The following is a 12,569-nucleotide window of genomic DNA, read 5'->3' on the forward strand; positions in this document are numbered from 1 at the left end:
GGGACATGTCTGACCATGCCTGCTACATTACTGAATGCACTGGGTCTAACACTGGTGGCCACTGACTACTTGGGTAAATCTGCACTCCCAGCACAGCTAATGTAGCAGGACTGTGGAGGTCAGACTATGAAAACCAAGACTGTCTATGTGGCTGAATATGTATTTTTGTGACTTCAATGAAAGCTTTGAAAGAACAGTCCATGAACCCGTCGCACTCCTGACCGTTTTCTCCATGTAGATTAGGTGGGTGCAACGGTAGTCGTCGGATGACAACCGTCAATGCACAGAAAGAAGTATAGACACCGGTACTCCAAATTGCAAGTCGAATGCGTCTATTTATTGATGTAAATGCAGCAAATCACATTATAATGCAACTTTTTGGGGTCTCTCAGGATGTGATGCCTGAGGAAGGGGATCCTGCGAGACCCAGAAACGTTGCACTATAATGAGATTTTCTGCATTTACATCAATAAATAGATAGACGCATTTGACTTGCAATTTGGAGTGCCGGTGTCCATACTTCTTTTTGTGCATTGACGGTTGACATCCGACGACTGCACCCACCTAATCTACATGGAGAAAGCGGTCAGGTGTGCGATGGGGTCATGGACTGTTCAATGAAAGCTTTGCCGTGCCTGTTATTGAATGATAGGAGACAACTATTAGTATTAAGAGGGGCGGAGGTTAGTTGGCCTCGTGTATCTAGTCTGGGCCTGGTATCCAAAAGGTTCCACAGGGCCACATAAACTAACACTGGTACTTGTACTCTGCAGAACTGTCACTATAGGCACTTCCTGTTAACACCTATGCCTTTTTTTTCTCAGGACTTCCTCTCGGATATGGCTATGACAGAGGTTGATCGCTTCCTTGATAGAGAGCACCTTATTCTCCGTGAGAACACACTTGCAACTAAAGCCATAGAGGAGTATCTGAAACTGATAGGACAGAGATACCTCAAGGAAGCCATTGGTAATGTATCCACTGTGCACTGCTTGCTTAGGTTTGCCGATTTAGGCCTCCTGTGATATATCAGTTGAAAATTGTGTCTTAAGAACAAAAGAAAATTGCTATTGCCTATTATTTTAAGGATGACCTTGTTTATAATCACATATAGAACAATAAAAAAAAATGTTAAGACCATATTAAATTTTAGATAATGCATATCAGGTTTGCTTGCCCAACAGTCTGGTCTGTAACCTTGTATTGTCTATGTAAATTGTATTCTGGAGCCATCATATTTCAATAAATAAAGCAAATATTTTGCACTTACAGTTGCTATTTGGTTTGCACAGGTTGTGCCTAATTGTTTTATCACCATAGCACAGATACTGTTTTAACAGACTGAATTTGCTTTATTCATCAAATGGCCAATGTTGCATAGCTGAATATGATATTTTGTTCAAGATCTGCTTTTATTTGAACAAATGTTCCAAATATCTCAAACAATTAACTTATTAGCTTAGCTCAAATGTTGAAAATCCGTCACAGCAATGCTGGTTAAGAAAGAAAGGTCAACAGTATAGATCCATGTTATTCCACTTAAAAACATAGGGGGTTATTCACAAAGGAGCTAAAGGATCCAACCGTAGCTTCGGCTGATCCTTCGGCTCTCTTCGGCCGCCAGAGCCCTTCGGTTCAGCAGAGCCGAGGGCATATGCTTTGGCACGACTGAGCTGAAGTGACAGCCAAAGCGGGCCGTTTGCCCTGCAAATGACAGCTGGGCGGAGCCAGCCGTGATCTCACAGCTGGCTCCGCCCAGTTATAATGACAGATCAGCGTCCCTAAATTACCTGGGGACCCTGATCTCTTATTAAACAATCACAACTGGGCGGTTATTATTCATTGGCAGGGACCTGCTAGAAGACTCTTGCAGGTGCTGGCCAATAGGAAACAGTTGGGCGAAGCTAGATGTCACTGCTAGCTCCATCCAATTGTTTTTTTATTATTATAATTTTTTCTTTTTTTAAATATCTTTATTTATTTTTTTAATTTCACTATTTATTTAAATTTTTAAAATATTTTTATTAACCTTTTTTCCCCCTACTATTTTCACTATTTTGTATTCTGGTCGGTGCCACAGAGGTACTGAGCAGAATAGCCGAGTCGAGTGCCACTTGGCGGAATTTGGCTATTTATTCACTGCCGTTCGGCTCCTATGAGAATAGGGGCGAAGGCAGCGAGTGAGCTGCCGGAGCTTCGGCTCAGCTGATCCAGATGTTGGATCGGCTGAGTCAAAGTCCTTCTGCACTTCGGCTCAGCTGAACATGCAGAGCATGTTCGGCTGACCGAAGGCAGCCAATGTACGGCTGAAATCAGCCATACTGAGCCGGAGTCAATAGCCGAACGTCGTTTGGCTATGTTCACTTCGGCACGGTTATTCACCCGGCTGCCTTCGGCAGCTTAGTGAATGACCCTTAAAGAAAGCTGTTTAATGGGGTCAGTTTTGTAGCTGCATGTTTGTTATGGTTGGTTTTGCTGATTTCACCTGCTCTCACCTAACTGTGCTGATCACATACTCTCGTCACTTCTCTCCCTCTCAGGTGAGTTTATTCGGGCTCTGTACGAGTCAGAGGAGGACTGCGAGGTTGACCCAATGCGTTGTCCGCCTTCTGCGCTGCCCGATCACCAGGCCAATCTCAGGATGTGCTGCGAACTTGCGCTTTGCAAAGTCTTCAACTCCCATTGGTCAGTGTCTGGTCATATGATGTCATTGCCAGGAAAAGAATGAGACATTATATGTTAGTCATTCTCCATTACATATTACTTATCTCTTCACCCCCTTCCCCTCCTCTCCATTTCCCTTCCACCCCTCTGTGTTCCCATCCTGACTGTATTCTTGTTACTGCCACCTCCAGAGCTATTCTCCTCCTCACATTGGTCCTTTATTTCCTTCTCCCTCTGTTTTTTTCTATTTAAAGTGTAACTGTCAGCAATGAAGCAGCCATTTTGTGAAGAGATGCAACATTGTTGAGAGCTTAATGTGTAACTCCAGTCAAACATTTACTTTTTAGGCTGTGTATTGGTTAGATTTTTGCTGCTGGGAGATGCAGGAAAACAAGAGCATCACACCATAGGATCAATAGTTCAAAATTATTTATTTCATCATTGACATTCAAGGTAACAAGCCAGTGCATTTTGGGTCTATGTGATACCCCCTTCATCATAGCATTGCATGTTGGGTCTATATGGTACCCCCTGCATCATAGCATTGCATTTTTGGTCTATATGGTACCCTCTGCATCATAGCATTTCATTTTTGGTCTGTATGGTTCCCCTGCATCATAGCATTGTATTTTGGGGCTATATGGTACCTCCTGCATCATAGCATTGTATTTTTGGTCTATATGGTACCCCCTGCATCATAGTTTAGATTGCTGTTTGGGATGGAAAATGTGGATTTAAATGGATTATTAAGCTAGGACAACTTCTTGTTAAGATCAGGCTTCAGAAGCTAGTACTTAAGCTAAAGAGCCCACGTTCCCTTACCAAACAACACTGTGAGTCCTGTTGAAGGGGGGACCAGGTACCCCCCCCAAAAAAAATTTGTTGGATTGTCATCTTGAATTTCTAAAATTTAATTAATGTTTTTGGACTCCAAAACCTTTGGTGTGGAGTCTTTCACATCTTCTGTAACTGAAGATGTTTTCCTATATCTTCGGTTACAAGTAACTGTCATTCAGCTCCTACGATCAGTTTTACAATAGGCTATAGGTCCACTTTAAATTTCAGCTCAGCTCAGTAACTGGTGAGAGATTTGTCCAATTGTTTTGATTTAAGACACACTTTAATGTGATCGAGATGTTCATTATCCTCCACCATGCTTGGTGCTGGTCCTGGTATCAGTGAATGTGAGATACCAGCAAGTTGGGAGACAGTATGAGGTCAGGCAGTTGAAAAGACAGGCCTGGAGCCACGAAACTAAAGGGGAATGAGCAGAAGGTCTACATGACAAGGGTGGGAAGGGGAACCTGGACAGGAAGAGGTTAAACAAGGAGAAAGTTAAGGTGGGGCATGGGAACTTACCAGATTGGGCCATAGAGGTTGGCTAGAAGGGGCTTCGGAGGGTGGTCTGCGTGGAGGAGTCACATAGAGCCAGTCGGAGGTCGTCAGACGAGAGGCGAGCATCCCTTCCACCCGCCCTGGAGTTGTTCTTCATCTGGCTCGGATTGTTTCGTCATGGCGCTTGGCGATTTGGATCCTTGAAGACGTTTCTTGGCTGCTTGTGATTTTGATAAATGAATGGGGGACCCATCTTTGGTGTGGGTGTCCCCCATATGGTGAAGTTCAACAGTTACAACGGAGTAATAGGGACCAATGTGTGTCTGCGGCCAATTAATAACATCCCCGAGGCGGTGTATGGCGGCTGGGGGCATCAGGTGCATAATGTGGCCGCAGTAGCAATTTTGTTTATGGTTCATAGTGCCTTGAAGGACCTGAAACCTGAGAATTTTTATACAGTCTAGTTATTTGTTGCTGTTGGTTTTTTATAAATGTTATTTATTCTGTTTTTTGTTAATAAGAGTCCGCTGTGGCCATTAAACTCCATTCCATTGTGTAGTGGTATTATTTAGTACAGGGGAGGATTTGGGGGGAGTTTACACAATTAAGGGGTAAAGTGGAGAAAGGGGACCTCAGAGCTACCTTAGTCAGGAGAGCAACAACCAAAGTAATTCAAAACAACGAGATCAATGGGAATATTTCATAAATAAGTTTGAACAGTTGTAGAAACTTAGTAGGAAATATTCATATTCTTGCAGAAACACAATCTTGGTTCTCTTCACAATATCCTGGACAGATGAAGTTACTTTTTTTTAATATAGTAGAATGGATAGCAATGGAGTGATGTAACTCTCAACAATGAATCAGCTCAATGCAGACAGTCTCATATATCCTTATGTTTTGTTGGTAGTAGAAGTAATAGCCTGCCCTTTACTCCATCCCTTTGGTGATGTCACACGTTCTAAGTATTGGTTGGACAACAAAAATGGCTGCTTCTTTACTGACAGAAGCACTTTAAGCATTTCCTGTATCACTGTTCTAACTGTTTGGTTTCACCCTCCCCCTCAGTGTATTCCCCCGGGAGCTGAAGGAGGTCTTTGCATCATGGAGGATGCGCTGTGCAGAGCGCGGCCGTGAAGACATAGCAGATCGACTCATCAGTGCCTCTCTCTTCCTCCGCTTCCTGTGTCCGGGCATCATGTCCCCCAGCCTCTTCGGCCTGATGCAGGAGTATCCTGATGAGCAAACCTCCAGGACCCTCACACTCATCGCTAAGGTCATCCAGAACCTGGCCAACTTCAACTTCAAGTGAGAGTAGGGGCAGCGGGGGGAGTGACACAGGGACAGAAAGGGGGAAAGTGGGACTGTCCTATCTCAGGGTGGGGACCTTGACCCTTATGTGAAAGGCAGAATGGGGCTGCCACCAATAGCAGCCAAGTTGATTCTGTATTTAAAGGCCAATTTCACCTAAAACTGATCATCTCCCTCTGGCCTCTTCTATCTCTGAGTGACTCCAGTGGGGATATTTACCCTACAGCATTTTTGCCCTCTCACAAGGCCATAATTAGGATATAATCCTCTTGCACAGCTCCTTAATTATTTATTCTATGATATAAAGAATCTATCATGCTGGTGGGCTGGCAGTATAATTTAGCAAAGAAATGACTGCGGCACTTAGGAATTCTGCTGGGAATGATGTACTGCTGGAGGACCCGAAAGAAAGTCAGCGTGTGGTTTATCTTGTCGGCAGCTATGAAAAACTGCTGCTCAGTTCTAGGTGGAATTGACCTTACAGCTTAAAACCTGGCATATGAAAAAAATAGTCTGAATGTGATGTTTGATATATGAAGTTTTAATATGGGCAAGGACAGCATTTGCCAATGGAATCATTTTCATACAAGGCCCAGACAGTGATGTTATAGGGAATCCCCTGAAAGATGTGTTTGGTCCATGTCATGTGGGTGCGATCAGAAAAGAAAGGTTGTACTAATTTACTATTGTTGATCTCATTCAGTAAAATTTAAAATTCTAGTTACCATGCCTGGTACGCTGATCCAGCAGCATTTCCGAGTCACCAACTTGAACCGGGAGCTCTGACGCAGGCTGAAATAGACAGCCAGGCAGCTAGATTTTTTAGAAGGAGGTGATCAATGGCAGCCGCTGTACTTCCCTTAGTAAATTGAATAATCCTATAATTGTGTGTTCATATATTTTAAAGTGATCCTATCAGTCGCTTAAAAAAAACAGATCTGAAAGTCTCCTGCAATAGAAGAGGTATTATACTCACCTCCAGTGGCCTGTGTCTCCTACCATCACTTGGTCCCAGCACTGCAGCCTCCGGGTTCTTCAACATTCCAGCCCTCAACCTTTATGTCACTACATAACTCTGCATTGATGTAGGGGTCGGAGGAGGAAACCACAGCATTTAATGGGGGACACGGGCGTCTGAAACTTCCAGAAGTGTTGAATATTGAAGAGTATGGCAGGGGCTTCAGCAGTGAAATGGAGTGACACTAAGGCCTGGTTCACACCTGGGCGTTTTACAGCGCTTATCGACGCGCTGTAAAACGCTCAGCATGTGAAAAGCAATAATTGCCTACGGGCGTATTTCAGTGCATAGGAACGTGCTGAAAAACGCTCTATGCCAAAAGAAGTACATTAGCTTCTTTGGGGCGTATTTTCCATGCGTATCCATTAGGATACAGTTGGATAGCCCTCGTAAACGCGCATTTGTCGCGTGTTTCTTTTACCGCAAATTGCGGTAAAAACGCGCTGCAAACGCGCAAATTCCGTACGCCCAGGTGTGAACCCAGCCTTAGAGACATGGGCCGCTAGAGAGGTAACTATTATATCTCTTGAACTGGAGGAGACTTTCAGCTTGATTTTTTTTCTATGCAGCTCTCAGGGTTACTTTAAAAACTCTATTCATGTGTATAATTCACAATTATATGGGGTGGGCAACTTAATTTGCTCATTACATATGCGGTATAGGTTACTGCTTCGTAGTGTTGCACAATGGTTTTGCATTGGTTTTTCTCTTTCAATGCAACTCTTGCAGTCAGATGTGACTGATTTAAACTAATGCACTCTCTATGAGCTTCTATCTAAACAGTTGTTGATCAGAGATTTTTTTTCCGAATCAGATAAAAGCTGGCCACCTTTCATTTGGGTGCAAGTTTTTTTTTTTTACCTGACAGCCATCAATATATACTAAAGTTGGCAGACTCCTCACCTGTTGCTGAATCAGCAAATGTTACAAAACTTGAGACAACTAACCTAGCTTTCAAGGAAAAACCTGCACCTGTTTCCAAAGAGAACTTAGGTGGAGATATAAGTAATATGGAGCTGTGAGGTTAAGCTCTTCTAGGCCCATAAACACTGTCACAGTGTGTTATCACAATGCACATATCTGAATGGACCCTTAAAGTAATAGCTAATATGGTACCTATCCTCAAGAAGAATCAACAGAATTGTCCCCTGCACACCATACAGCAATCAAGACCTTTGTTTGTAAAAGTGGTGCTTGCAGTGATGTCCATGGATGGCACCGTGCAGAGTGAGTGCTGGTGATCTACATTGCTATCCTCAAGAAGGGTAGTATGGAAGAAGCTGGCAACCACAGGCCAGTGAGTTTAATATCAGAGAATGGTTGTAAATGGGGTTTATTTTGGTAGAGAGACCAGCCACTGATGGTGTACCACAAGGTCCTGTACTATTTAATCTATTTGTAAGTGATATAACTAGAACATTTGCTAGGCAAAGTATGCATTTCTGCTTATGACATAAAAGTGTGCAGTAGGGTTGATATTTCTGGAGATGTTTATAACATGGAACAAGATTTGGCATTTCTGGAAGATTGGTCACAGCAGCGTAAACTGCAGTTCAATGTTTCTGTATGAAAAACCATGCAATTTAGGGGAAAATATTCCCAGAGAGAGTACAATATTAGGAGTACAGAATTAGTCAGAACTACAGAGGAAAAAAGATTTAGGGGTGCTTATTTCAGATGTTTGCATAATGTGTAGACAGTGATGCATGACAGTGGGGAAAGCAAATAGAAATATGTGATTAATCACTAGAGGGATCTCCAGCAAGAGGAAGAAGATATAGATATTTAGTCATCACTAGAGGGATCACCAGCAGGAGGAAGGAGGTCCTGATCCCTCTATATAGATCTTTATTTATAACTCGAGGGGTCACCAGCAGGAGGAAAGAGGTCCTGATTCCTCTATATAGATCTTCAGTTATCACTAGAGGGATCTCCAGCAGGAGGAAGGAGGGCCTGATCCCTCTATATAGATCTTTAGTTATCACTAGAGGGATCTCCAGCAGGAGGAAGGAGGGCCTGATCCCTCTATATAGATCTTTAGTTATCACTAGAGGGATCTCCAGCAGGAGGAAGGAGGGCCTGATCCCTCTATATAGATCTTTATTATCACTAGAGGGGTCACCAGCAGGAGGAAGGAGGACCTGATTCCTCTATATGGATCTTTAGTTATCACTAGAGGGGTCACCAGCAGGAGGAAGGAGGTCATGATTCCTCTATATAGATCTTCAGTTATCACTAGAGGGATCACCAGCAGGAGGAAGGAGGTCCTGATTCCTGTATATAGATCTTTATTATCACTAGAGGGATCCCTAGCATGAGGAAGGAGGTACTGATTCCTCTATATAAACCTTTAGTTATCACAAGAGGGGTCCCCAGCAAGAAGATGGAGGTGCTGATTCCTCTATATAGATCCTTATTATCACTAGAGGGATCCCTAGCATGAGGAAGGAGGTCCTGATTCCTCTATATAAACCTTTAGTTATCACTAGAGGGATCCCCAGCAGGAGGAAGGAGGTCCTGATTCCCCTATATAGATCTTTAGTTAGACCTCATTTAGAATACGGTGTACAGTTCTGGAGACCTCACTTACAAAATGTTGTTGTAGAGACCAAAATCTGAGAAACAAATAGTGAAAGTTCTGGGGGATAAAACATATCAGGAAAGACTTCAGCAACTTAATGTGTAATTGCAATAAAAAGCTACGGGCAAGAACAGGGCGACATGACTTCAAACTAGTGGGAGCAAAGTTCAAAACCAGTATTATTTTACAGAAAGTTGATGTTTGGAACAGACATCCAGCAGAGGTAGTGAGTCATGTAGCAGTAAGTACATATAAACAAGCTTGGGACCAACAGATCTATACAAAAAGGCTTTAAGAACAAACAAAAACAAAACAAAAATCAAGGGGCAGAATTGATGAACCACTTGGTCTTTTTCTTCCATCACTCTTCTGCGTTTCTATGGCCAATTTAGTGGTCCAATTATTAGAACTGCAGAGTTTTTTCTTTCAACATTTTGTGATTTGCTGGCTCAGCAAGAGGAGAGTCTGACAGCTGGACCATGGTCATGGTCAGGAGAGAAACCTACATGGCTCGAAGCAAGAGATATCCTCATATTGACTAGCAAGCTCTGCTGCGACATAGGAATACTGGTTGAACAGTCATGCCGCTCTTTCTGATTTTGACATTTGTCTTTATGTGGCTTCATTATTTTTGGCAATACAGACCAAATAATAGCAAGGAAATGAATAACTGATTAGCAGATGTTTCAAAAGCAGGATAGAAATGTATGAATCTATTGTCGTGAACATCTGAATCACACGACATGGGTGACAATTTTACAACAGACAGATAGGACTTTATGGATGAGCAAAACTAACATCATGTACATCTAACTCTACTGAAATGTCACTGTCCCCAGGTTCAGCAGTAAGGAAGAGCACATGTCCTTCATGAACGAGTTCCTGGAGACGGAGTTGGCCAATATGCAGAATTTTCTGTACGAGATCTCCAACATGGACGCGCTTACCAACAGCAGCAACTTCGAGGGCTACATCGACTTGGGGCGAGAGCTGAGTACTCTGCATGCCCTGCTTTGGGAGGTCATCCCCCAGCTCAGTAAGGTCAGTGAACACTCACATGCTGCTTTCATAAGCTAAACAAATATATTGAAGCCAAAGCGCTGTGAACGGATCATGATGCTGAGTGGTATGTGTACAAGATTGCTAGGGGTGCTGCCCCACTTCAGCCAGGGGAACTGGAAAACTGGAAAACAAAAGAGACAGAAGGGCGCCCAACCTTGTGCAGATGATTTTTTATTTTAAAAAGACACAGAATATGAGTGCAAGAGTACTCACAATGGTAGGTCAAACAACAGCGTGTATAGATGATTTCCAAGATACAGCAGTTTCAGGACTGCAATCAGCCTGTGTGCCACTGGATTGTGGCGTCGTTGATTGTTGGCGTCTTCAGAACGTTCTGAAGAAGGGGGCGTGACCCCGGAAACGGGTCAACGACGCCACACTCCAGTGTCTATTCTGTGTCTTTTTAAAATAAAAAATCATCTGCACTAGGTTGGGCACCCTTCTGTCTCTTTTGCTTTCATAAGCTACCTAGAGAGATATCTCATAATAGTACAGTGTCTGGTGTCTTGCTGGTATGGAAAGCTGTTAAGTTTGCTTTCCTACTTAGGCTTTTTTGCTACTCTCATTCCATAGTATAGTCTTCCATTCCCATTCCCCCTCTTAACATATCTGCCCCCAACAGTCTCTCCTTCTGGTGCCGCTGCTATATCTTTCCCTGCTGAACCTCTACCTAGGCACTGCCAATCTTTCATTGGTGTTAGTCCCAATAATTCTGCCAGTTCATTCCTTCCTTGATTTGCCAATTAGGGGAGGAGCAGCATTAAAGGGAATCTGTCACCTAGCAAAGAGCTTGTACACCTCCAGTAGGTGTCAACTGAAATAAAACAATTCTCCTGTTAGCGCTCTGGTTAATGTTGCAATGTCATTTGAAATTCCTTACAGCAGAGGTGGACAAATTAATACGGAATTCAGGAGCCAGCATGTGCAATCCAGAAGCCAGCAGAATTTTTCTTTAGGAGTCATCTCCATTGACAGCAACTAGATAAAACCTCAAAAGTTAGGTTAAGGAGCATTGGTTTATCTGGCTCTTGGGAATTGTCCGGGTCTGCACTACAGTAACAGCTTCTGTAAATAATAACCTGTAGTATCCTGTGAAAAAACGAGCTCCTGACCTTGTATCTCTCTAGACTCGAGCACATGTGTCAAACTCAAGGCCCAGGGGCCAAATCCGGCCCACCAGGCCATTTCCTAGACTTCTGCTTTCAGATCTAGGTATCAAGTTATTACTAAAACCAGTGATAATCGAATGCAGAGGCAATTATGATAAAGATTAGATACACTTATATAGTCTTACAGACACAACCGGGCCTTTGAGGGCAACCATACTGTTGATGCGGCCCACGATTAAATTGAGTTTGACATCCCTGCTCTAGAGTCTGAGATTTAACCTTTATTTATAGAAGTGTCTGGTGGTATAATGCAAATTTGTTATCACTGTTGCAAAAAGGCAAGTTTACTGCAAATCCAATGCTGAAAATTTTTTTTTGTGTGCTCTTCACCCCTCTCTTTGTCCTGGTAACTATTGTCAGTGACACAGAAAGTGATGGGAAATCCAACATTTTAGAGTTGTCCCTAGAACAAGAGGTGAGGGTAAATTCTTCAATTGGGACACCTGTTCCTATGACAGCTCTTTAAAGCCCAACTTGGGGAACAATAAACCTATCAGGTTTAAATCAGTGAAACCTTGCTTTGCTTCGGAAGCCATTCCCGGCATGCTTGCTTTCTTCTGCCTCTATCAAATCTGCTCATTTACATTCCGGGATCAGTATAGCTCCCTCTGTACTTCCGGGCCGCTTGGATGTAAGTGCTGCTGCTCCCAAAGATCCCAGCGCTGCAGTTGTGTCTCCGCCCCCTCTCCTCCAGGCCGTTGACCGAATACAGAGCCCCGGGCTTTTCTTTGTGAATAGCTACGAGGAGAGGAAACTGGAGACACAGCCTCAGTGTTAGGGTCTATGAAACCTGCAGCGCTTACATCCAAGCAGTGGCGTCAACTGGAGGTGGGGGTGCGTCCCGCACTGGGTGACACCATCAGAGGGTGTGACACCAAAATGCATGACAATTTTGGTGTCAACCCCTCTTAAAAGTTGGGCACTTGGTCATGAATTGAGAGCCCAACAGCAGCACGAGAGGGGGGGACCTGATGGCATTCCTTATCCCACTAGGTGAACGTTCCCCTCCTCTCTTTGTGGGCATCTATGACCAAGATGCCCACCAGCAGTTAAGTATGATGTCACATGCATGTGTAATGACTTCACACCTTTTTTTTTTTTCTTTTGAAGTCCGCGTTGCGTGCAACAAAATCGGCTTCCCCTGTGAACAAAAAAGTGAATTGTGAAATCACAGCACACAAAGAAAAGTGGAAGGGCCTCGAATTCCTGAACCCTCCGGGGCGCGAGGCTGCTGACAGGGGCAAGGATGACTCAGGTCCACCTACCCGAAGGCTGGCAGACCCCAGTCCTCAGGGCCCTACCGAAGTAGGACCCACGAGTACTGGGTGGGAGCTCTCCCAGAGAGAGACCCCCCGAGTGGGGGAAGGCAGAGAAGCCTGTGAAGGCCACAGAACCCCCCCGAACATGAGGACGGGCCCTGAAGGTACCC

The 12,569-nt window shown here is 43.8% G+C and overlaps 1 protein-coding gene across 4 annotated transcripts in view; it reads left to right on the forward strand.

Annotated features, from left to right (window-relative positions):
- Positions 1 to 12,569, forward strand: part of SYNGAP1 (synaptic Ras GTPase activating protein 1) — a 214,219-nt gene that overhangs the window by 162,760 nt on the left and 38,890 nt on the right. For all 4 annotated transcript variants that reach the window (XM_018558134.1, XM_018558137.1, XM_018558136.1 and 1 more), the window contains 4 exons: positions 825 to 969; positions 2,541 to 2,685; positions 5,068 to 5,307; positions 9,749 to 9,950. In XM_018558134.1, coding sequence (XP_018413636.1) covers positions 825 to 969; positions 2,541 to 2,685; positions 5,068 to 5,307; positions 9,749 to 9,950 — 732 coding nt within the window. The remainder of the gene's footprint in view (positions 1 to 824; positions 970 to 2,540; positions 2,686 to 5,067; positions 5,308 to 9,748; positions 9,951 to 12,569) is intronic.

This window comes from Nanorana parkeri, unplaced genomic scaffold (genome assembly GCF_000935625.1).
Source record: "Nanorana parkeri isolate BGI_ZX_2015 unplaced genomic scaffold, ASM93562v1 scaffold321, whole genome shotgun sequence".
Taxonomy (NCBI): domain Eukaryota; kingdom Metazoa; phylum Chordata; class Amphibia; order Anura; family Dicroglossidae; genus Nanorana; species Nanorana parkeri.